This window comes from Saccostrea cucullata, unplaced genomic scaffold (assembly GCF_032062105.1).
Source record: "Saccostrea cucullata isolate Sc308-1 unplaced genomic scaffold, CSIRO_AGI_Scuc_v1 ctg2395, whole genome shotgun sequence".
Taxonomy (NCBI): domain Eukaryota; kingdom Metazoa; phylum Mollusca; class Bivalvia; order Ostreida; family Ostreidae; genus Saccostrea; species Saccostrea cuccullata.
Window position 1 is genome coordinate 70,303 of NW_026926363.1, and position 27,590 is coordinate 97,892.

At 34.6% G+C, this 27,590-nt stretch overlaps 1 protein-coding gene across 1 annotated transcript in view; it reads left to right on the top strand.

Annotated features, from left to right (window-relative positions):
* The window catches only part of LOC134271468 (uncharacterized), a 77,843-nt gene that overhangs the window by 19,015 nt on the left and 31,238 nt on the right, over positions 1 to 27,590 (top strand). The window contains exons 3-10 of the mRNA XM_062753660.1: positions 19 to 289; positions 13,178 to 13,339; positions 17,323 to 17,491; positions 20,563 to 20,753; positions 20,896 to 21,135; positions 22,509 to 22,623; positions 22,719 to 22,829; positions 23,558 to 23,668. Coding sequence (XP_062609644.1) covers positions 19 to 289; positions 13,178 to 13,339; positions 17,323 to 17,491; positions 20,563 to 20,753; positions 20,896 to 21,135; positions 22,509 to 22,623; positions 22,719 to 22,829; positions 23,558 to 23,668 — 1,370 coding nt within the window. The remainder of the gene's footprint in view (positions 1 to 18; positions 290 to 13,177; positions 13,340 to 17,322; positions 17,492 to 20,562; positions 20,754 to 20,895; positions 21,136 to 22,508; positions 22,624 to 22,718; positions 22,830 to 23,557; positions 23,669 to 27,590) is intronic.

The following is a 27,590-nucleotide window of genomic DNA, read 5'->3' on the forward strand; positions in this document are numbered from 1 at the left end:
GAAATATTTTTATTGTAGGGTTAAAAATGGCGATATAAATCTCTTTGACAACAGCGTTTATGGAAGTCTAAAGTCCATTACAACGGTCTTCGATCGTGTGTGTAGATGTAACAAGAACAACAAAGTTATAAACTGCAGTTACGGCAATTACAAGGATTGTAAATTCGCTGTTGGAAAAAGGCATTATTGTATAGTTAATCATCATATCCAATCCAGAAGAAAAAGGGATCTTCATCATCTGAAATCGATAAAGTTGAGTGAACCTCCTATGGACAGTGTTATCCCAAAGGTACGCTTAAATCTTTCCTGCATACGATCTTACCTATGTTGGAAAAGTCTTTGTCACAAGATTTTAAAAATGAAAAATAAGCATTTGCTTATCAATCAGTTAAAAGCACATACATGTATATGTTATTAAATGTAGTGCTTTCCTTAAAGACATGGAACACAAAATATTCACTATTCAAACAATGATATATCTTATTATTTATGTCTGGTTACCTATGATTTTTGATGTTTTTTCAACTTGCTGAACTGTTATGCAACATACACTTAGTGTGCACGTCAAAAAAATATGACATTATTATAGCGCGGTACATGTTTCACTAAAACGAAAATACTTTTCTCAAGTAATATTTTAAATAAGAAAATAACTATTTAGCAAGTATAAATTAAAAGGAAATTGGCACTAAATGAAATATTAAATTAACTTTTTTAAAGTGCGTGAAAATGCATGATTGCAGGGAAACGTTTTTTTTTTTTAAATACGTGACTGTGGGGAAAGGGGTAAATACGGTGTGGAAAGAAATTAGAAATATCCTGTTTTCTAGAACCATTGAGCAAGAATAGTTTATTAAAAAGGGTATTTCGTTAATGTCAATGCAAATTCTAAAGATATACAGACACCCGTTTATGTCACTGCAAGGTCAAAATAGGAGTTATTCCAAAAGATGATTAGCATAGAAATGTATATTATGTGTAAGGAACAGAATCATCAAACGTCTCATTAGTTGCATCAGATTAGGATCTTTTGATGATTTTTTTTGTTAATGATTTGAACAACTGCTCAATTATCTAAATGGAGATCCACAGTAGAATCTTTTAACGTAAAGCCCCACATTTCCAAAGCAACAACAATGGGTAAAAACTCACGTACAGAGATGTGATACTACATCAATCAGATGTAAATGGTGAGAAAACCATTTCTTTCCGAACGTACACCGAAAATCTAAATTGTTAGCATCTGTGAAAAGGTGTAGGGAAGATGATGCCAGATGAAAAAAATGCTTTTCCATTGAAATGTTCTTAAAACACAGCCCAAGCTTTTAGATCGGCCCTAGCTTCCAAATTAAGTTTTCGGTGGAGATAGGGTTTTTTGAGGCCAACAGTGAGATTGATAGGCCTTCTTTAGAATGTGTGCCCAGGAGGTACAACATTGCATGCAAAATTCAACATACCGATCAAAGATTGGAGCTCACGAAGTGTCGCAGACTTTTTGTTTTGAAATTTCTTAATTTCAACCAACTTTTTAAAATAGTTTATTATTAGAGAAAGAAAATTCATTTCCTCACCGTACCTAAATAAATGTTTGGCATAAATAAATATTTAGTATAATTAATACACCCCCCCCCCCCCCCCCCCGGTGTATTTTCTACCGAAATATAATTCTTAATGAGTATTTTCAGTATTTAACTAATACGTACTTAATGTGTATTGTACCGCAAGTAAATCAGTCTTAAAACCAACATCAAACATTTTAATATTTTAGAATACACTTGTGCCGACAGTTGTACAATGTATTTTTAGGTCATCTGAGTAAACTCAGGTGACCTATTGCTATCACTTTTCGTCCATCGTCGTTCGTCGTTCGTCGTGCGTTAACATTTGAACATTTTCAGCTTCTTCTCTGAAACCACTGAACCAATTTCAACCAAATTTGGCATATAGCATTTATGGGTAAAGGGGAATAAAAATTGTGAATTTCATGGTCCCTCCCCCCCCCTGGGGCCTGGGGGGTGGGGCAAAAACCACTAAAATTAGTGCAATCTTTAAAAATCTTCTAATTTACTTCTGGACATCAAGCAGTCAAACTGTTTGCATGATTGTAATCAGCAATGAGTCCTCTACCAAAATTCATGGCCCAGGGGTCATGGGTTCTAGTGCTAGGGCGGGGCCAAATACGTATATAGTGAAAATGCAGTATTTCTTTGAAAATCTTCTTCTCTGAACCTGGGTATTAAATAAACCTAATAAGTACATAGTTATGATGAGCAAGAGTGCCTCTACCAAAATTGTGAATTTTATGGCCCCAGGGTCAGGGGTTCTGGTGTAAGGGGGGGGGGGTCTGTAGATTATATAGTGAAAATACATGAATTCTTTGAAAATTTCTTCTCTGCTCCTGGGTATTAAAAAAACTAACTAAGTCCATAGTTATGATGAGCAAGAGTGCCTCTACCAAAATTGTGAATTTTATGGCCCCAAAATTGTGGGGCTCTATAATTATATAGTGAAATTACATTAATTCTTTGAAAATCTTCTCCACTGCTCCTGGGTATTAGATAAACTAACTAAGTGCATAGTTATGATGAGCAAGAGTGCCTCTACCAAAATTGTGAATTTTATGGCCCCAGGGTCCGGGGCTCTGGTGATAGGGTGGGGCTCTATAGATTATATAGTGAAATTACATGAATTCTTTGAAAATCTTTTTCTCTGCTCCTGGGTATTAAATAAATTAAATAAGTGCATAGTTATGATGAGCAAGAGTGCTTCTACCAAAATTGTGAATTTTATGGCCCCAGGGTCAGGGGTTCTGGTGTTAGGGCAGGGCTCTATAGATTATATAGTGAAAATACATGAATTCTTTGTAAATCTTCTTCTCTGCTCCTAGGAATAAAATAAACTAATTACAAAGTTATGATGAGCAAGAATTCCTCTTCCAAAATTGTGAATTTTATGGCCCTAGGGTCAGGGGTTCTAGTGATAGGGCGGGGCTCTATTGATTATATAGTGAAAATACACTGAATCTTTGAAAGTTTTCTTCTCTGCTCCTTGGTATTAAGCAGATGAACTACCTATATAGTTATGATGAGCAAGGGTACTAATCTTCCAGAATTGTGAATTTCAAGGCCCCAGGGTCAGGGGTACCATAAAGGAGGGGGGGGGGGGGCTGTACTTATATACTGAAACTGGATGAATTGTTCGAAATATGCTCCTTGGTATTAATCAAATATTTTTGAAAAGCAAGGGTGCCTTTTCAAAAATTGTGCAATGTGTGGATCTAGGCCTAAGGGTCAGGGGTTCATGTGTGATTGGGGCATTACTGATCATGCTGAATATTACTGATTACTTGAAATGCATTTTTTGTTCCCCTACCCTGCTTATGGGTATTCCGTAAACAAACTAAACAACTGCTAAGTGTATTGTTATGATGATCAATGGGGTCTCTTTCAAAATTGTGAATGCCATAGCATCTGGATTAAAACATGAATCAAATTCAATCACTGGAAAGTTGTTGCATAATGCTCAGGTGACCTATAAGGCCCATGGGCCTCATGTAAATCCCATTTTTTCAGCAGGAATGCAAATATCAGATCTTGTAATGATAGGGAAAAATATTAAAACTTCTGGGAAATACTAAGTGACTGCCTTCGGTAATTTTGTTCGGTGAAACGTGATTTCCACAACTCCACTGTGTCGAATGATATTGATTGACAGGACAAACACGTGACTTTGTGCACTTCTTGTGAACTTGATGACGGAAAATAAAAGCTAATTATTACTGTCAAATGGATTTGCTAGTCTAAACAAATTGACTACTTTTACTTCTTTGAATATCTAGGAAAAATAATAAGGATTTTTATTTACTACAAAAGATATCTGAGAATTGAGGGTCTCTCTCTCTCTCTTACATATCTCTGTTCACTAAAAAATATGACAGCACATTACTTATTTAGTTTTGAAAATTTAATCTTTTACAAATAATTTTTTAATGCCTCTTAATTTCCATCATCTTGCCGAGTATAGTCACGGCCGGGAAATGTCTACAAATACATGTAGAAGTTTGCTGAAATAATCATCATAGAAGAATACAAAAGACACATTACAAAGAAAATTTTGCATTAGAATTTTAAAAAACGACAGGTTTTATGCAATGCGTCAACAGGCAATTGTGAATTAAAAAAAAAAATCCCTTCTTTTACTCAGAGTCGCCTTGGCACGGAAATACATGTATGGTTGATTCAACCGAGTACAATGTAATTAATTCATTCTATAAGTAGTAGTTTTATCTTCTAAAGTCCACATTATTTCATAAAAGAAAAGAAAAGAATATTTACTATATTTATAAATAGATTAATTTTATATCTAAACTACACGCGTTCGGTACATGTAACAAATACACATGTTTTACGACAATTAAAATCCTGTTATAAAAGTATCGATTTAATTCTAAGGTGCATATACCGGGTATGTACAGAAAAAAATGTTTTTATTATTTATTTATTTATCTACTGTGTATTTATATTAAAGCACCTGAAATGAGAATTAAAGAATAATTTCAATGCAGGAAAATAACGGAGGCATTCCGAATAAATCCTTCATCTTGCGTTCACTGTTCGTTCACCGTTCACTTTGCGCTCCGTTCGCGTTCTGCGTTTACCGTTCACACATCTTTCACATAGTTGCGTTCAGCGTTCGCACATCGTTCCTTCACCGTTCGACCTGCGTTCGTTCACCGTTCGTTCACCGTTCAGGTGGGAAAGTAGAACGTTTCAGGGACTGTAAGTACCTGAGATATTCAAAAGTAGGTCACTGTGACCTACTTTTGTTGGACATTCAATGAAACGGCAAGATGCCTTAACTGACAAATTTGATGATTCCGAGCCAATAAGTACCAGATATAATTAAATAAAGCCATAAAATGTCAAAAGTAGGTCACAGTGACCTACTTTTTGGTCGAAGTTCTCCGAAAACCCAAGGTGCCAAAACTGACAAAGTTTAACGATTCTAAGCTAATACGTACCTGAGATATTCAAAAGTAGGTCACCGTGACCTACCTTTTAGTCGACATTCTCTGAAAACCCAAGATGCATCAACTGAAAAAGTTTGATGAGTCTTAGCCAATAAGTGCCTGAGATACTTGAATATAGCCATAAAATGTCAAAAGTAGGTCACTGTAACCTACTTTTTGGTCGACGATCTCCGAAAACCCAAGATGCAACTGACAAAGTTTAATGATTTTACTCACAAAATTTGATGCCACAAAATGTCAAAAGTAGGTCACCATGACCTACTTTTTGGTCATCACACTCCGAAAACCCAAGATGCATCAACTGACAAAGTTTGATGATTCTAAGCCAATAAGTACATGAGGTACTTAAATAAAGCCATAAAATGTCAAAAGTAGGTCACTATGACCTTTTTTTTTTTGGTCGTCACTCTCTGAAAACCCTAGATGCATTAACTCACAAAGTTTGATGATTCTAAGCCAATAAGTACCAGAGATACTTAAATAAAGCCCTAAATGTCAAAAGTAGATCATCATCGTGACCTACATTTTGGTCGACATTTTTCAAAGACCCGTGATGCATCTACTGACCAAGTTTGATGATCGTAGGTCTGAAGGTAATCAAAGGTAATCAAAATATGCATTTTAAACAATTTGAAAACAAATGTCGGCAAAATTCAAAAAGTAGGTCACAGTGACCTACTTTTTTCATAAATATGTTTTAAGGTCCCAAGATGCATCAAAGTATAAGATTTGATGATTCTAAACCCCCCAGTGTCTGAAATAATGGGATTTAATGCTTTTTAAAGGGTAAGTCATAAAGTTCAAAAAGTAGGTCACGGTAACCTACCTTTAAGTTGACATTGTTCGAAGACCCAAGATGCATCAACTGACAAAGTTTGATGATCAAAGGCCTTAAAGTGTCCAAAATATGCCTTCAAATTAATTTGAAAACAAATCCCCGCAAAATCACCGTGACCTACTTTTGAGTTAAAATGATGTGAGGTCGTACGATGCATCAACTTACACGATTTGATGATCCTAAGTCCTTAAAGTAAGCAAAATATCAACGTTTTTACTAATTGTAAATTTAGGTCACCTTTGAAGTGACCTTGAGACCACGCCATTGCCTCAGGGTTATTCCCCGTGCAAATTTTAATTTTCGACATATCCTGATCCTTGTATGTAAGTTTGGTGAAAATCTGCCTGGTGGTTATGGAGAAGAAGATTTTTTAGCAACCAGTGCTTTTGGTTTTGTTTTCCTGATTATCTCCCCTTGTTTAAGAATCCCATCCCTTCTTTTAGTATAAATGGTAGCCCTTGGGCCAAGGATACCCTGTGACAAATTTGGTACTGATTGGCCAAGGGGTTCTTGAGTTATGGCCCATATTCAAAAAAGTTGACGCACACCGCACAAATGGGCCATATCATTAGCTCTTTGAGCCTTTGGCTCAGAAAAGCTAAAAAGGCCTACAGTTTAATTCTGAAAATAAAGGGGGGGGGTGGCAGATTTTTTTTTTTATCAAAAATCAATTGTTTTTTACTGACGTGGAAATAAAGCTGGCGGGGAATTATGCCTGTCCACCGGATTCAATTTGCCTTCCGTTTACAATAAATTAATGACAGTATAATTTCTGGGCCTCCCGTAAATGTACAGTAAAACTCGGTTATAGGGTAGTCCTGGGGACCAGTGAATCTAGTTTGCTATATCCATAATTCGTTATATCATTATAACGAATTCGTATAATCATATATTGCAAATTCGCAATATGCATGTTTTCCCTCAAGTATTACTACCAAACATGTTAAGTGAAGCAAATATTACAAAACATACCTTAGATAACTAGGGCTTTGTTATGAATTGAATTTTATATTCAAAAGCTACAAGAAAATAAAGTCAGTTCAACCTATCAAATTTTGAGATCTTTGAAAGTTCGTTATAAAAGATGTAAATTTCATTATATTTAATCTCAATGTGACTCAAAATCAGTTCGCTATATCCGTAAATTAGTTATATCAGAGTGCGTTATAACCGTAAAATTTTACAAAGATTTAATAAGAATTTTGCCGGGGACCTAGAACGACATCGCTATAATCGTGAATTCGCTATATCCGTGTTCATACTAAACGTGTTTTACTGTAATGGGAAGTCTATTTGTTAAAGGGGGGGGGGGGTCTATGGTTGGATTGAATTGGTCTTCCCTTTACAATAAATTAATGGCCGTATAATTTGTGCGGCCCCCCGTAAATGTAATGGGCAGTCTATTTTTTTTTTGAAAGGGGGGGGTCCTTAGTTGTGAAAATATTAGTATTTCGCTTTTTATTATTTTACATATTATGTAATTTGCTTATTTTACATGTTATTTGTGGGCTTTTTAGCTCACATGAACATTTCTGATCAAAATTTGTCCGTTTTCTGCCGTCGTTTTTTTCACTTTCTTATCGAGAAAAACTGGGCCAATTTTAACCACATTTCCCACAAAGTATACTTTGATGAAGGAGATGAATATTTAAGTTTGTCCAAATGAAGCGACACAGCCTCTTCCAACGGGAGATAATTCTGAATTATTGAAATAAAATAACGGCAATTATTTAGAATCTTCTCGAGGATCACTGGACCAGAAAAAAATGCAACTCAGGTGGAAACATCCTTAGGTTCAATATAGTTAATAGGTTCAATATGGTTACTGAATACCCATACGCAGGGTAGGGGAACAAAAATGCACTCCAACTAATCAGTAATATTCATCAATAATCAGTAGTGCCCCTAACACTCTGACATAAACCCCTGACCCTAGGTTGCACAAATTTTTAAAAGGCACCCTTAAAATTGCCTATCAAAAAGTAAATAAATGCTTTATAAATACAAAGAACCAGATTTCAAACAATTAATTCATTTTCAGTATATAAGTAGAGCCCCCCCCCACCCCTGACCCTGGGGCCTTGAAATTCACAATTCTGCAAGATTAGGGCCTTTGCTCATCATAACTATATAGGTACAATAGGTACAATGAAGTAGTTCATCTGCTTCATACCCAGAGACAGAGAAGAAAATTTTCAAAGATTTAATGTATTTTCACTATATAATCAATAGAGCCCCCCCCCCCAACTCCAGAACCCTTGATGATAGGGCAATGAAATTCATAATTTTAGAAGAGGCATTCTTGCTCATCATAACTATGCACTTACTTAGTTTATTTGATACCTAGGAGCAGAGAAGATTTTCAAAGAATTCATGTATTTTAACTTTATAATCAATAAAGCACCCCCCCCCCCCACCAGAACCATTGACGCTGGGGCCATAAAATTCACAATTTTTGTAGAGGCACTCTTGCTCATCATAACTATGCACTTAGTTAGTTTATTTATTACCTAGGAGCAGAGAAGAAGATTTTCAAAGAATTCATAATTCATGTATTTTCACCATATGATCAATAGAGCCCCCCCCCCAACACCAGAACCCTTGACCCTGGGGCCATAAAATTCACAATTTCGGTTGAGGCACTCTTGCTCATCATCACTATGCACTTACATGTAGTTAATTTATTTAATACCTAGGAGGAGAGAAGAAGATTTTCAAATAATTCATGTAATTTCACTATATAATCAATAGAGCCCCCCCCCCCCCCCCCCCAACACCAGAACCCTTGATGATAGGGCCATTAAATTCACAATTTTGGTTGAGGCACACTTGCTCATCATAACTATGCACTTAGTTAGTTTATATAATACCTAGGAGCAGAGAAGATTTTCAAGGAATTCACATATTTTCACTATGTAATTAATAGAGCCCCCCCACACACACACACCAGAACCCCTGACCCTCGGGCCATTAAATTCACAATCTTGGTTGAGGAACACTTGCTTATCATAACTATGTACTTAGTTAGTTTATTTAATACCTAGGAGCAGAGAAGAAGATTTTCAAAGAATTCATGTAATTTCACTATATAATCAATAGAGACCCCCCCCCCACACCAGAACCCTTGATCCTGGGGCCATAAAATTTACAATTTTGGTAGACGCACTCTTGCTCATCATAACTATTTACTTACTGGGTTTATTTAACGTAGTTCGCGGGTTTGCTGACGTCATTAAAACGGGGTACGCAATTTATATGATTTGGGCGACTTTTTTGTGCACATCTGATTTAACGTCACACAGAGAAATGGAAAAACTCGGTACATTATCTAGCTATAAATTTTGTTGAAATTGGTAGTTTTGTGTAACAGTATTCATAGAACCTGCTGAAGTAATAAAAAGCAAGGAAGGCTTATTTCTATTCGAATGACCAACACTGAAAGTATTAGAAAGCGTTTCATTATGTGTTATCAATCGCATCTTCTCGGGTTTATTCTGAGAGCACATGCACTTGTTTCGGAAATAAATTTTAACCCTTAGTATAATTATAACACAGGGTATCTTACTCCGAATTACACTCAGTGCCCCCTCCTCAGAAATACCCTCATTTACACTTTCAGAGGAAATGCACTGAAAAACTGTTTATTACCATTGTCTTCTACGATAATTTATCTACACAACCATATATGGCACGCATGTGTTTGTTTTCTTTAATTATCTCCGCAAACAGCGTCAAAACTCTCTCGCCGAGGAAAGTCCAACTCATTTATGAAAGGGTATGTGCTAATCTCGGACAAAGAGCAAAATTAAAAAAATGAATGGGTTTAAAAATTCCATATTTTGAAAATTGCATTGAATAAGTAAAATTTGATCAAGTCTTATTTTCCATATAAACACTATGTAGTTTTCCCCATGTAATTTTAGATAGAGATTTTTAGCCAATCGAATTCGGGATCAATTAAATTCTTTGCCCTATTCAAATTAAAAGTTCATAATAATAATAATTCATTATATTTTAAACATCGCAGATGAACCGGTACATTAAAAGTTTAACCTTTATTTTTAAAAAGAGTATTTGAAAAATATATATACTAGTAAACAGGTTGGTCACAAATTAAAAACTGCTAAGGTACTAATACTAATGAAACATAAACTAATACATTTTTTGAGCGGCATTGACCTCTTGTAAATGACCATAGGCACGTAGGATATGACCCCCTTCCTCCTTTCCAATTTTTTGCCTTGCTAAAGCAGGAGATAAGTAAACTTTTTTCTATTTTTGTAATTTAACTTCATCCTATATGCGCCATTATGCGGTTGATTTAATCGAAATATTTGCAAATCGGAGGCACATAAAAATTTAAATGGAAATCTTGGAAATCTTAAAAGGAAGGAGAATGTGTTTCAAATTTATTTATGTCTGTATATTCCATGATTTCGTACGCTTTAGATAGTGATCAAGCGACGAAATACATGAATTTAAAAACAGCGTAAAGAGTTTTTGTTGTTTTTTACGCTGTAAAAAGAAAAGCGTAAAGAGAAAGAAAAGAAAAAAACAGCATAAAAAGAGAAAAAGGTAACATTATTAATAACATGCAAAACGTATTAAAAATCCAAAATAGGAAAAAACCCAGAAAAACTGAAAGGGGGGGGGGGGTTCGACACCCCAATTGCCTGTGTAAGTAACAGCAAACGTTGTAAGTTACATGTACAAATCTTATTCGATACGTTGCGTTCTATGTTCATTCAGTAGAATTAATGTTATATATATTGAAAGGCTAATAAAAAAAATCTGCCTGTTGATTACGCCAAAGAAAATGAATGTTTAGATTCTCGTCCCATTTACTCATCTAAAAATTCCTCATACGTACATGAATAAGCATAAAAGAAAAACCAAGTTAAGATTTATTTTAGTTAATCGCTGCCTCTATGTAAACTTAAATAAAAATATTTTCAATATATACTCTGAATGCATTAATACATGTATTTATACCCGTGACGATGTTTGGCAGAAATTCATTCATACGAAGTTATCGTTGATTTGAGTGCCTTACGGAATTTTCTAAAAAAAAAAAAATATAAGCAAAACGTAAAAACATATTTCGGGGGATGCGGACAGTGTTAGTCATTGACTTCTAAAGTATCTTCATACCTACGACTTTTTCAGACAAACTTATCACTGATCTGCGATTTCAACCGGGGGGGGGGGGGGGGGGTCTGCCTCTTCCAGAAGGGAATTCAAGGTCACTTTTATTCTGCAATTCCGGCGAGAATCCGTGTATGAAGAATTCAAAACAAAAAGAAAAGAAACGGTAAGAAATCAACACATAAAGAAAATATATATAAAAAAGAAAAGAAACTGAAGGAATGATTGTTGGTTTTCGCCTTTTGCTAGGATTTTCACTAATATATAAGACGTTAAGAGAAAAATGTCTAATAATTGGTTTTTTTTTTTTTGGGTTTAATTATTATGATGTTGGTCATTTGAAAGCAGATAGGTGTGAATTTCCTTTTAAAAAAAAAATCAATGTACTTTGATTTTTTTTTCTCTCTATTTACCGGATCGATATTCACGACGTCTTGAGCGTGACCTCGCGATATTTTTTGACGTCGTAATTAAAAAAATGCTACATTTTTCAACATAAAAGCAATCATTTACAATTAAATAACGAAAATGAACCCAAAGACTTATTAATTTTTTCACATAGATTTATTGCAAATCAAATTTAGTTTAAAACACCAACGGATAAAGAAATTCGTCTGCATAATTTAAAAGTTAATGATATTTTTTAAATCAAAACCTTGCACGAAAACAAGCCCAAAACGACGTTTTTCTTATACAATTCAATAGAATAATGTCGAAAATGTTACTACAACAATGACATCTTTGGAATTCAATTACACAAAAACGGTGCAGACGATTTTTATAAAATTTTCAGAGAATGGAATTCAAAGGTAGAGATATCATATAGGTAATTTTCATAGTATGTTTTCGGGCACTTTTAAAAGCCCTGCAAACCCGCGACCTACGTTAATACCAAGGGGCAGAGAAGAAGATTTTCAAAGAAATCATGTATTTTTACTATACAATCAATAGAGCCCCACCCTAACACGAGAACCCCTGACCCTGGGGCCATGAAATTCACAATTTTGGTAGAGGCACTCTTGCTCATCATAACTATGTACTTAGTTGGTTTATTAAATACCCAGGAGCCGAGAAGAAGATTTTCAAAGAAATAATGCATTTTCACTACATACTTATTTAGCCCCGCCCTAGTACTAGAACCCCTGACCCCAGGGCCATGAATTTCACAATTTTGGTAGACGACTCAATGCTGATTACAATCATGCAAATAGTTTGACTGCTTGATGTCCAGGAGTAAAGAAGAAGATTTTTAAAGATTGCATTAATTTTAGTGGGTTTGGCCCCACCCCTCAGGCCCCAGGGGGGCAGGGATCATGAAATTCACAATTTTTGTTCCCCTTTACCCATAGATGCTTTGTGCCAAATTTGGTTGAAATTGGTTCAGTGGTTGCAGAGAAGAAGCTGAAAATGTTCAAATGTTAACATACGACACACGACGGATGACGACGGACGAAAACGGATAGCAAAAACCTTAACCTTCGTGACTAGTTATATTTATATGGAAGCATCCTCGGATGGTGAATATTCAAATTTGATCAAATGAAGACTCCCAGGGGTAGGCCACAACGGACGATCAAGGTTTTACATAGAGTGTATAGGGAAAATCTTTAAAATCTTCTCAAAAACAGCAAAACCATGAATAGTCTTAATTCTGTGGAAGCATCCACACGTGGTGAAGATTAAGGTTTTTTCCCCAAATCATAGACAATGTGAGTAGGGTGGGACCACAATGATCTCAAAAATGTTCATCGAAATCAAAAACCGATACATAGAAATATGTATCTTTGAGTAGTCTACTTGTGTGCTAACGTATATTTCAATCAGACCAAAACTGTAGGAGGAGTAGGATTCAGAAGTTTTTCACAGAAATTTCTATTTTTATAAAATACAGCAACACTGTTCATCGAAATCAAAAACAGGCGTACGGAATTATGGATCTTGTGTAGTCTACTTATGTAACAAGTTGTATTGAAATCAGACCAAAACTGTAGAAGGAGTAGCATTTTTAACGTATTTCACAGAAATTTCTATTTTTTATAACCATGGCAACACTGTTCATCGAAATCAAAAACCCAACGGTGAAGAATACCGTGGAACGGACTACATACATGAATATTTAGAATTTTTATTTCATTACATGTTGATTTTCATGTCTTCTGCTTCAGAATCATCGAAAAAGAGAAACCAACATATATTTGATGTCGTATGAAGAGGCGATGTCCATATGTGTGGAAGCATTCCAAGCATCTGATTCTTATTTGATGTGTCAAGAACACGTCAGTGGTCTAGGGAACACATCACTGGTGAACTGCATTGCGGATCTTATGGTAAGTTTATAGCCGTGAATAATTGCAATAACTCTGAGATAGTCTGTATATCATATGTGATATATTCAATGGTTCCATGTCCATTTTTAGATCAGGTCACCTGATTATTGCTATGTACTGTCGTCGTCGTCCATCGTCCGTAGTGTGTTTACATTTGAACATAGTTTACAGCTTCTTCTTTGCAGCCTCTAAAACAATTTCAACCAATATAAACAGAAAGCATCTATCGGAGAAGCGAAACAAAAATTATGAATTTCATAGTCCCTGCCCCAATGGAGGGGCAGGACCAAAACCACTAAAATTAATGCAATCTTTAGAAATCGTCTTCTTTACGCCTTGACGTCAAGTTGTGAGACTGTTGGCATAATTGTAATCAGCATTGAGTCCTCTACCATAATTGTGGAATTCATGGCCCCAGGGTTAGGAGTTCTATTGCTAGGGTAGGGCTTTTTAGATTATTTAGTGATAATGCTTTATTTCTTTTGAAATATACTTCTCTGCACCTGAACATTAAATATTGATTGATTGATTATATATTGTTTAATGTCCTACTCAGAATTTTAAACTTTAAAATAGTAAGACGTCACCGTTTGTCGGTGAAAGGCTTCAGATTTACCTATACTCGGCACTCGGGGCCATCGAAAAGGGAGGGTTCTTTATCGAACCAACGCCTACCGTGACACGGGACCTCTGTTTTTAAGGTCATATCCGAAAGACCAGTGACTTTCAATTTAAAGCTATATATGGCGTATCTGAGGTAAAAAATAAAAATACGAAATTAAGTAAATTGAGATTTACACGATATTTGTTATTTACATTCAAATTTAATTTTTTTTTCTATCCTGAACTTAAGGAGGCTCATTACACCACTTTTTGAACTTTAATATCCCCTCGTTTCTATTACTTAAATTGACTTTAAACTATGTGCATGAAATATTTATTTCCGCCATGTCGGAAATAATTTGGTTATTGTTTTAAATTCTGCGATAACTTTAAAACGCAACTGATTTAAATTGTGTAGTTTACTGGAAAGTCTTCTCCTTATATAAAATAACAAAACAAATAGAACGATTTTTTTAATTTTAACACATTTTTAAAAGTCAGAACTTGTCTAGGAGAAAATTATTTTTTCTAACCCACTGTGTGGCCTCATTTGACACTGAAAGTTCTGAAATTCACTCTTAAAACTAGACTACCATGACCATTATAAGTGGTGCTGGGCATTAAATAAACTAACCCAAGAACCTAGTTATGTTATGTTAAGTAAGGTTGCCTCTTTATATTAACAAAACAAATAGAACGATCTTTTTAATTTTTAGTCAGAAATTAACCAATGTTATGTTAAATAAGGTTGCCTCTTCCAAAATTGTGAATTTCATGGCCCCAAGGTCAGGGTTACTAGTGTTAGGGCGGGGCTCTATTGATTATAAAGAACAAATGAATAAATTCTTTGAAAATCTTCTATGCTCCAGGGTATTAAATTAACCAACCAAATACATAGTCATGTTAAATAAGGCTGCCTTTTCCAAAATTGTGAATTTCAGGAACCCTGGGTCAGGGGCGGGGTTCTATTGATTACATTGTAAAAATGCATATATTGTTCTAAAAATCATCTTATGTGCTCCTGGGCATTAAATAAACTAACAAAGAACATAGTTATGTTGAATAGGGCTGTCTCTTTCAAAATTGTGAATTTTATGGCTCCTGGGCAGAGTTCTGGTATTCGAGCTGGGTTCTGTTGATTTTGTAGTGAAAATGCATAAATCCTTTAAAAATCTTCCGGTCTTCTCCTGGATATTAAACCACTGAAGTACTATTTGGTTAAGATAAGGAAGGATGCTTCTTTTCAATTTGTGAATTTTAGGGCCCCTGGATCAGGGGTTCTCTTGTTAGGTCGGAGGTCTTATGTTTATGTAGTGAAAATGCATGTTTTCTTTGGAAATCCTTTCCTTCGCTCCTGGATATTACAATGTATGTCACTGATCTGAGTACATATTTATGATGAGAAATTCAGGGTTCTCCCTCGTTTAAAATTTAACTGGTTGTAGAGTTTACGCGCAGCAGTAAAATGTTCCTCTTCCAGAAAAATCAATTTCCAGGTCCCCTTGGTCAGGGGTACCAGAGGTTGGGGATGTACTTAGTCTGAAAATAAATCAATGCTTTGATATTTGATTTTTTGGCATTAATCAAACATTTATGATGAAATAAAATTTTTGATAAAAATTTATTTTTTTTAAAATATTTGGCCCCTGGACAGGGTTAGTGGTTTCTGTAAGACGGGGTGGACAATTGGTGGTTAAAACGTGAAAATGCATTTTCTCCTTGTTACTCTGATCTACCTCTGGGTATTAAGTTACCAAAGTAAGCATGTTAAGTGTATAATTATAATTTAAAAAAAAAATTGTGCTTCTTTCAAAATTGTGAATTTTATGGATTTAATTGGTTTAAAGAACAGGTTCCAATTAAAGAATGCGAACGAATATCAATTGCTGGGAAGTTGTTACATGATACTCATGTGACCTATTAGGCTCGTGGGCCTCTTGTATTTTATAGGGAATATGCTTATATATTCATAAATACTTGAAAAACTGCTTCTGAAAAGAACTTGGAAGAATTCTCATAACCATTTTTATCAAATGAAAAGAATGCTACTAAGTCATGGCAGAAGCTCAAGTGGCCTAAAGCCTCGATTTTTTAAATATAATTATATGACAAGTTTGGCTTTCCAGAAAGCCTGAAATGTCATCTCTTTGGTATCAAAAATGTCAAAGAAATAAAACAGAAAGGGAAATAGTTTAATGCAATGAATATGTGGATTATTATACCTGAAGTTCCCGGATGACTTATACTAAGCTGACAGATATTTGAACATAAGCAAGAGCAGTCCAAAGATTATTCCTACCCACGTAGCTTAAGTATTTAAACCTTTCGAAAGAAGCCACCTATACCTACGTTTTGTTCACTTTTATTAAAAATGAGGAGCAGGGTGCCATGCAGTGATCAGTGGCGTAGCATCGATTTTGAAAGTGGGGGGCCAGCCAGAGAAAAAAAAATTACTTACCTTCGACAAGCAAAAAAAAAAAAAAGGGAAAAAAATCGCCCAAAGTGCAAAATCCTATTTCGGGGGGGGGGGGGGGGGGGGAAAGCTTTTTTTCAGTGTCAACTACTTTTAGTAAATACTACATTTTCGGTACATCACTGAAGTGAGGGGGGCTATAGTATAAGTAAGGTTGGGTGAAAAAACTGTGGGGGGGGGGGAATGGCATTGCTACTGGTAAGATTTGTGATTTAACTATAGATACTACTACAAATCTATATATAGAAATCACGTCATTGTCAGTTCTTATTGTGTGGCTTACCAATTTCATAAGGCATAGTATTGAGGATCAATATATATACGACTCACCAAAACTTTAGATATTTATAAGCATAATACTTCTTTTCTAAAATTTCCTTGACTTTCAAGGCAAATAGGCCTAAACCGAAGGTATATCACACACTTCTAAGCTAGTTTTTCTAGGTGTGAAAACCAGTTTACAGGCTACTTGGAACTCCTTGTGTAGATTCTCACTTGAGATATTGTAAAACATCGAGGATTCCCGAAAAATTAATGGTGGCTTACACTAGGACTTTACTTCCGGCATACAATCTTAATGTGTCATCTCCCGAGGGAGATGACAATTAGTAAACTGCCGCAGAATAGTCTTTATGCTATTTGCCTACAGTGAAATGATCATCAATTATTCAAGGGTCGCATTCCGTTTTCCACAATCGATCTTCAAATCGGAACTCCTGGTTTTTCATTTTTGCAAAGAGAATGACGTAACCAATGTCAATTTTCAGTCAATTGCTCTTGCAAAGTTGCAAGTTTAAATGCTTCTTTACATTCGTTATTAGTATAAACTAGTAGAGATACAGTCTTGTCAGTCTTATCGGAGACCACTGGAAAAATATTTTAACACTTTATAGTTCATTTTTTTAAGATGACTGAAGACTTAAACATCACAAAGATTCATGTAGAAGCAGCATTAGTGCAGTGTTCCACGTTTGTTGTTTTAAACAGTACTTTTCAAGAAGTAAAACCGGATATAACATACAGAATTAAGAGTATCTGTGAAAATAACTGTAGCGGGAATGGCATATGCAATTCTGGTAAGATTTGTTTTTATTAGAGTGTTCGAAGGAACAATTGTGTCGCCTGCTTTTAGTGTCTTTATATATGTAACTAAATTTAAAAGGTTTTTATCATCTCATCAAAAAATTTGTTTATACATAATAATCCTACATACTAGTATAAAATTTTTCCATCTTATTTACACGTAAACAGTAGTAATTAGGTGTGAAAACGGCCGTATTCCAAGGCCTTCGCAATCATAATCTCCACTAATAAGATAGTGGTCATCTGGTACTATACGTCATAGATGTCAATTCTGAAACAGCTGATCGTAAGGATTAAGAGATCAAACAGATTTTAAAGATAAATAAAAACAAGTCTACATCATGGAAGACAGAAGTTACGACATTGACGACATTCCCTTGGTTATGGACGTTCAACCCTACATGTTTGAACTTACATTTTGGACCCCCCGGCAAATAGGATTAATACAGAAAATTCGGCGACAAGCAGCTTTTGCGAGGAGAGCGACGACGAAGCCCGTGGCAACCCAGGGCACCGGCTGAATGGAACTTTCTGGTGCGTTAAATCTTAGTAATTTAAATGTTGTAAAGTCTATTGATTAAAAAAAACGTAAATTAATTTATCTATTTTGTCTCCATAGTACGAAATTACCGCGAACGAAAACGTCAGTTCATTATAACCGGACGCCATTATAAACTATAATTCTATGCGAGCTCTGAGATATTGTTGTTTCTGACAATGCTATTTAACTCATAATATTTATTTCTATAATTAAAAATAATTGATTTTAAAATGCAGGTGTGACTATGGACCTTGCGAGGTGATGAAAACTACAGTAGAGTATATTTGTTACACAGAGATTTCAGCTGTTGACCAAATTAGAAATTCCTTTAAAGCTGAACACTACTCGTAAATTATAGGCATAGTCCGCCATATATCTCGTTCTTCAACGCTCTCCTTACAACTCGTATATAACAGGTCCAGCACAATCTCTTGATTAATTTATATAGCTTTAAAAAGCTATATAGCTTTATTAAGCTATTCAAAATAGCTTGATAAAGCTATTTATATATGCAGTTTTTCACAAAAACGTTTTCTGAAAGAAATAAACAAAAAGTCGCAAATATTTGACTATGCATATATGTACTATGAACTATCAAAAATACAACCTAAATCATAGAAAGTTCTAACATTGCTGCTGTTGAATACTTTTAAGCAAAATATGAATTCCCATTGTTTGAGTAACTGTGTGTGCGGTGAGGCGTGGGTAAGTATGATTGCTTCTCATTGTGTTGAACTGTTACTAATCAATTATCCTGTTGGCTATAACTGGCCTCCTTTATAATTTCATTCAAGAAATAACTGTGTGGTCACTCATCAATAACCCCAAAACCTTTAAAACTTTGAGTACAAAGTCTCTCAAGGAGACGCAATTTAGTGAGTGATTTTTACATGCATTGTTTTCAGAAGAGTACAAAGTTTAATATTTCAACTGCATCAAGGTGCGACTTTTTGCACATGTTGAAAAAATAACAGATTTGAAAAAAAAGTCTGAGAAAATAGCTTAATCAAGCTATTCTGAATAGCTTAATAAAGCCATATAGCTAAATCAAGCTATATAGCTTAATCAAGAGATTGTGGCGGACCTGTATAAGGAGCAGATCGCTAGTCAGTTCAATGTATTTTACTATAGAGATCCGACGAGTGCAGACGTACATCTAACAAAGCGTGCTACTCAATATCGATGAAATTATCAAATTTTACGTATTTTTTCCAAAACAGGACAAAAGTATCATGGAAAATACAGGTCAATACATTATTTACAAACAGAAAGTACACATAAAAACAAGAAATAAACGCAAAAGAATCTAATACCACGATAGGACTACTACATGTCGGCCACGAGTTTCGAGTGTGCAATCGGGTGTAACGAAAGCGAACGGTTTATATACCCGTCTGACAGTGCCTATTACAGTGTAATCAGGTCCGGCACAATCTCTTGATTAAGCTATATAGCTTTATTCAGATTCTGATGTCAGGGACTGTGGGCGGTAACCTAGGAATCTGTGAGCATCATCAGTGGACTGTGTGTATGTAGGATGTTGTTTTTGCCACTCACAACGATTCAATCTGAGGACAACTACATAGTCTACAAATAAGACATTAAGATTTTTTATTCTTGAGTGACATTTAGCATGGATTTATATTCAATAGTGACCTTCATACACTTGATTATTGTTTTATTGTAGAATATGAGTGTCAAGTGACTGTCAAATAAATTTTAAATGTATAAAGAAAAAAATAAACTTGAAAAATTACTTTTTGTTTCATTGACCAATACAAAGACATTAATGAACTCGAGTAAGAAAGCATACCATATGTAACAGCTGTCTTTCTGGGCTTTACAACAGCCAGTGTCTCCTTCTTCCCTTTGTATAGCATATCTGCCATCTGCTTTGTCCTTCCTTGGTTGTAGCTTGGTGACGTTGTCCATTTTCATTGAAATGGAGTGCTGGGAAACAAAGCCTGCAAAACAAAGCAAAAAAAAAAATATTATGCACACATAATAATAAATTAATAAAAACATTTCAAAAGAATTCCTATCATTTATTTAATTTTTGATATTTAATTTAATGTATACTTCTAATCTTTACATAATGTAGTTCCAAATACAGGAAAGTAGTCAATATATATAAATTTCTAGATTTCTTTGAAGAATGGATTATTACATTTTGCCAAATGCCATACATCAAAAAAGTGGTTCTTGCCTTCATGTTCCTCTCTCATATATTTCTTGATCATACCATGTCGGTCGGTGACGAGAAAACAGATTTATCAGATGAAATTCTACGTCAAGTTCTGTTTTTGGTACGAACTTTTTGACATTTAAGTCCCTTGGACGTGGAAAAAATCCCATTTTGGGAAGAGGGCATAAGTTTACAAACATCTCTTGAAATTCTTGATGCACCAGTAAAGTGATACTTCTCCTTTGTTGTAAAATAAAAACAATAACAGCTGGAGTCTCCTCAGACATCTGGTTATCTTTTAGTGTATCATCTCTGCTGATTCATATCCATCATTGCAGGGAACTGTACTTGCAATAGCGGTTACGCAGGAAGTGACTGCTCCGTTGATCTAACTGGGCCTCCGACAATAACACACATCTCGGACTTTGGGTTCTGCGACAAGACTTCTGAAGCATGTGATGAGATAACTTTGTATGGAAGATACTTTTTGGAAAATATGGACACAACTTGCTATCTGAAGAGGAAAACGGTATTTGCTGTGAATGATTTGTAGTAGTGTTTGGAATCGATCAAAGATAAAAAGTATTATAAAATTATTGATATTTATATGCTATCTTGTAACTGAAGATTGTAATTAAGACAAAATTCTTTAGAAAACAGATGTATTTTAGGTAGGAGAAGATGGGTCTGTATTGTCAGAAACAAACTTAGAAATAAGCCTGCAGGAGAGAACGCTGTTTGAGGGATACTGCCCACTTTACTACAATGCCGATTATCACTGGGTAACAGAATTTCGCTTCAATATATCAAACGACGGGAGTCAATTTACAGACAGCTACAACGTCTACACCTATCAATCTCTGTGTCAGGAAATAAAAAATGATACAGGGAATATAACATTTACATTTAAGGTAAAACTCTTACAAAGAAATAATGATTCTAATGCCATCTTAAAAATAATGGGTTTTTAGGATTATTCCGACTCGGAGTAAAAAAATGGGTTGGTAGGAAGATTCATTGTTTTAAAAAGATTCAACAAAGATATTGAAAGGATAAGAATATCCAGGAATCAAAATTTTTTTTTTAATTTCTTCAGCTTTTTTAAAGAGTTTAAAGATGATTGACTTCAAATAGTCGGTCGGGAAAGGGCAAAGAAACATTCTTTTTAAAGTTTATCAAATTTCAAGATGTCCCTCTACGACCAGAAGGGATTAAATCCTTCCAAAACGACCAATACTCGATTTGTTTAAATGCCACATCGATATACTGCTGTACAAACAGAGGTAAGACGGTAGTTCAGTCGGAATAGCGCTCGCTCAAGAAAGTCGAATATCGCCGCTGCGATTGACCTTGGTCGATAAAAATAGGAATCGACTTTTTCATCGCCATGTGCTCGGTACTTTGAAGAGAAAGCTGCGGATCCTTCGGGTGAGACCTTAAAAAACGAGGCCCTTTGTCACGACAGGTCAATGCCTAAAAATCCCTCACTGTTCAATGGCCCTTAGTGCCGAGTAAAGATAATAATTTTAAGCCTTTCACCGGTATATGGTGAAATATCTGTACGAGTAAAAGATTCTCGCATGAATAAACATCAATCAGTCAATCAGAAAGGGTATAAAGTCATTAAAAGTATTACATCGATCTAGGTGTTCCCATTCATTTTTTTGACAGTAAAAATTTAATTGCGCATTGTATTTATAACGAATGATTTATGAAACCTAAGCTTAATATAGCAATCAAAATAGTAATAATTGTATTTAGTAAAAATATCATTGCAATTTTCCGCCATCTTTTTGAGACATGACGCTATGCAATGGGAGTTATAGAGACTTCTTTAAATCTTCTGTTCAATTCCCAGGCCGGGGACATAAATAAAATGTGTTTTAAGACAGATATACTAGCAGATTGAGTAAGACTGTAATGGCACATTCAGCTCATTAATTAATCTTGAACTGGATGTATATCCACTCATTTATCCCAAGTGAAGGTTTTGATTTGCAGTATATATCAGTTGTAGATTCCCGGCATAGGTGTGTATTTAACGTTGCGGGTCGAATCACTGTGGTTTATTAAGACCTATAAAGCGTAAACTGCCCCAAGTTCTTAAAACAAAAGTTGAAATAATCTTCATTCCTTTATTTATTCCTGAGAGACAAAAACGAAAACCTACTTTAAAAAAATAATAATCTTGTAACATGTTATTGTTAGTAATATATATATATATAAGTCTGTTTCAGCTTAGACTTTTTGTTTACACAGATCGAAATAATGAACTGTTTTGTAGGATGGCTATTGCTACATTAACAATACGTGTGTGGCTGATGGGGATTCAAACCCAGACAACCTTTGTGACGTTTGTATTACTGGGAAAAATAAATATCAGTGGACCTATAATACAGGTTCGTGGTCCATCAAGCCTGTTTCTTTTCATAATATATTTACTTAAATGGAAAAAGATAATAAAAAGTTAATATATTATATATTTACAAAACAGGTCACTGTTTCATTGATGGAAATTGTTTTCCGGGCGGAGCAATAAATGGAACAAATCCTTGCAGTGTTTGCAATCCATCACTCAACATAACAGCTTGGTCTTCTAATCCGGGTAGATGTGGAAACTATTAGCATTATTATACTAATTATATTATAATATAATTATTATATTTCCTCTACTGTTATTACTCTATATAAAATTAATGCTATTGCCCTCATCTGATGACTATTCTCTGGATAATCAAAGCTACTCCCTGGGACTACTCCCTAAAAATACTTTTAGTAATTTAACCAATCAAAGTTTTGGGAGGGGCGTTTAAGGAATCTTGGGTCATGTTATTAGCAATGTAACTATGACGTCAAAACATTTCGACATGCGATGTATAAATCGTTCTTGAATTCTAGCAAAATGAAGACAACGATAAATCTTAGTGAATATCAGTGAAAATACTTTTTAAAAATAATTTAATTTGTTTAGGATACGATACATTACTTATCATACATGTAAAATGTGTTAAACCTCATGTATTTGTAATTATGCCTCCACAGTGTTTTTTTCTTAATATCGGAATATCTGGTGAAAATAAAATTAAAGCGCCTATGATTGTTTCGGTATAATAAAACAGTTATGAAATGGGAACTCGGGAAATTTGAAGTTTAATGTTCCCCTCGGCAGAAAACTATATCCCGCGGGATGTATAGTTTCCTCCCTCAGGGAACCATAAATTTGCTATTTCCCTCGTACCCATTCCATTAGAACTATAATAATTGGACCCGTTGAAATCTCGATGAGAACTTTATTTATTTATACATGTATTAATTAACTTGATCATGTTTTAGGGTTTTGTTTTATTGATGGCATCTGCTATTTTGATGACCAAACTAATCCAAGCAATAACTGTGATATTTGTCTTTCGCAAATATCACATAGTACCTGGTCATTCAATGAACGTGAGTATAGTGTACCTTTTTGTGTTGTTTAATATTCATAAGCTTTGTGTAAGCCACTCATTTCCAAAAATGTAAAAATATATATATTTGTATGTATTACTCCATCCTTTAAGAATTGTCATGTATACGTGAAATAAAGGAAAACAGTGAAATGTATTATTAATCCTTACATTTGAACGTTTTGTTAAGGGTATCATTAAAAATCAATTTAAAAAGCCGTGTAACTCCTTTTGATGATGTTTTAACCAAACGATGTTCAAAAACTTCATTTCCAATTTAGTGACGGAATACTGCGCCTTATTAGCTTATAAAATTTTATACTGTAGATTCCTTATTATACGCGAAGAATTAATTTCCGCGTAATTTCGTGTGAAGAAAAACTCACGAAAAAAATAATACTCGCTTTTAATTCTATGGTGCTGAAATCTATGTTAAATCTGTTGATCAACCGTACATTCGCATATTACAATTCTCGCGATTTGACGTTTACGAGCCTGTTCGCGATAAAAAGTACGCGCGAAAAATAAGGAATCTACAGTAATAATTAACATTTAGAATTTTTCAAACACTTAGCATTTTAACCTTAGAATATTGTCTTATTGATGGACTATGTGTAAGAAATGGAGACACAAATACCATAATGGACTGTCAAGTATGCAACACAAGTGTAAATAAAACAAGCTGGCAAGTGAAGAATGGTAAGGATATATATTTTTTCCATTACAGTTTTAAATTCAGATACAAGTAATAGAACGTTATAAGATATATTCTTTAATTAATTTCCAGAAACACTCGGAATGAATTATAATTTGAAGTAAATATTTATATAAAATATTGTTTTGAACATGAAAGAAATGTTGGTTCTTTCAGATTATTGTTTAATTGACTATACTTGTGTTGTGGATGGAGGTGCAAACTCAACATATCCCTGTCATTATTGTAATGTCTCGATAAATCCACGTATTTGGAGCCATAACCCAGGTAATATAAATTTGAAGTTGACTATTTCTTAGGGCTGAAAATGTATGTGTTACTGTAAACTTTATCACTCAAAGGTATATTTCTTCCAAAATACCGTCTTTCATATCTAAAGTCACACAAACACTGATAAACTTTATAAATTCTTAGGTTTGAAATATAAAATCAAAGGCTTATGTAAGAGTATCATTAAAATTCAATTTAAAAATCTGTGTAGTTCTTTTTAGGTCACCTGAGTAAACTCAGGTGACCTATTGCTATCTGTTTTCGTCTGTCGTCGTGCGTCGTGTGTTGTGTGTTGTGTGTTGTGTGTCGTGCGTTAACATTTGAACATTTTCATCTTGTTCTCTGCAACCACTGAACCAATTTCAACCAAATTTGGCAAAAAGCATCTATGGGTGAAGGGGGAACAAAAATTGTGATTTTCATGGTCCCTGCCCCCCTTGGGCATGGGGGGTGGGGCAAAAACCACTAAAATTAATGCAATCTTTAAAAATCTTCTTCTTTACTCCTGGACATCAAGCAGTCAAATTGTTTGCATGACTGTAATCAGCATGGAGTCCTCTACCAAAATTGTGAAATTCATGGCCCCAGGGTCAAGGGTTCTAGTGCTAGGGCGGGGCTAAATAAGTATATAGTGAAAATGCATTATTTCTTTTTAAATCTTCTTCTCTGCTACTGGGTATTAAATAAACCAACTAAGTACATAGTTATGATGAGTAAGTGCTTCTACCAAAAATGTGAATTATATGGCCCCAGGGTTAGGGGTTCTTGTGTTAGGGCGGGGCTCTATAGATTATATAGTGAAAATACATGAATTCTTTGAAAATCTTCTTCTCTGCTCCTGGGTATTAAATAAACTAACTAAGTGCATAGTTATGATGAGCAATAGTGCTTCTACCAAAATTGTGAATTATATGGCCCCAGGGTGAGGGGTTCTGGTGTTAGGGCGGGGCTCTATAGATTATATAGTGAAAATACATTAATTCTTTGAAAATGTTCTTCTCTGCTCCTGGGTATCAAATAAACTAACTAAGTGCATAGTTATGATGAGCAAGAGTGCTTCTTCCAGATTTGTGAATTTTATGGCCCCAGGGTGAGGGGTTCTAGTGATTGGGCGGGGCTCTATTGATTATATAGTGAAAATACAGTAAATCTTTGAAAGTATTCTTCTCTGCTCCTGGGTATTAAGCAGATGAACTACCTATATAGTTATGATGAGCAAAGTTGCTTTTCTTCCAGAATTGTGAATTTCAAGGCCCCAGGGTCAGGGGTACCATAGGGGGGACTATACTTATATATACTGAAACTGGATGAATTGTTTGAAATCTGCTCCTATATATTAAAATATTTTTGAAAAGCAAGGGTGCCTTTTCAAAAATTATGCAATGTGTGTATCTAAGCTTAAGGGTCAGGGGTTGATGTGTGATGGGCATTACTGATTATTGCTGAATATTACTGATTACTTGAAATGCATTTGTTGTTCCCCTACCCTGCCTATGGGTATTAAGTAAACAAACTAAGCAACTGCTAAGTGTATTGTTATGATGATCAATGGTGCCTCTTTCAAAATTGTGAATAGCATAGCATCTGGTTTAAAACATGAATCAAATTCAATCACTGGAAAGTTGTTGCATAATGCTCAGGTGACCTATAAGGCCCGTGGGCCTCTTGTTGATGATAATTGTCCCAGAGGTTGATATAAAATTTCTCTTAAGTGAGTATAGCTTGGAAAGTCAAATTAATCTGATGACATTTAGAATTTTGTAAACACTTATCTTTTTTACCTTAGAATATTGTCTTATCGATGGACTATGTGTAAGAAATGGAGACAAAAATAGCATTATGGACTGTCAAGTATGCAACACAAGTGTAAATAAAACCATCTGGCAAGTAAAGAATGGTAAGGATATATATTTTCCATTACAGTTTCAAATTCAGATACATGTAGTACAACGTTATAAAATATATTCTTTAATTAATTTCCAGAAACACTCAGAATGAATTACAATTTTAAGTAAATATTTATATATTAAAATATTGTTTTGAACATGAAAGAAATGTTGCTTTTTTCAGATTTTTGTTTAATTGACGATACTTGTGTTGTGGATGGAGGTGCAAACTCAACATATCCCTGTCATTATTGTAATGTCTCGATAAATCCACGTATCTGGAGCCATAACCCAGGTAACATAAATTTGAAGTTGACTATTTCTGAAGGCTGAAAATGTATATGTTACTGTAAACCTTATCACTTAAAGGTATATTTCTTTCAAAATACCGTCTTTCATATCTTAAGTCACACAAACAATGATAAACTTTGTAAATTCTTAGATTTGAAAGATAAAATCTAAGGCTTATGTTAAAGTATCATTAGAATTCAATTTAAAAATCTGTGTAGTTCGTTTTGATGATAATTGCCCCAGAGGTTGATATAAAATTTCTCTTCAGTGAGTATAGCTTGGAAAGTCAAATTAATCTGATGACATTTAGAAATTTGTAAACACTTATCTTTTTTACCTTAGAATATTGTCTTATCGATGGACTATGTGTAAGAAATGGAGACAAAAATAACATTATGGACTGTCAAGTATGCAACACAAGTGTAAATAAAACCATCTGGCAAGTGAAAAATGGTAAGGATATATTTTTTTCCATTACAGTTTCAAATTCAGATACATGTAATAGAACTGGATAAAGTATATTCTTTCATAAATTTCCTGAAACACTAAGCATGCTTAGAAAGAAGTATAATTTTAAGTATTTTTTTAATATACAATATTGATTTAAACGTGAAAGAAATTGTTTTTACAGATTTTTGTTTAATTGACGACACTTGTGTTGTGGATGGAGGCGCTAACTCAACATATCCCTGTCATTATTGTAATGTTTCGATAAATCCACGTATCTGGAGCCACAACCCAGGTAACATAAATTTGAAGTT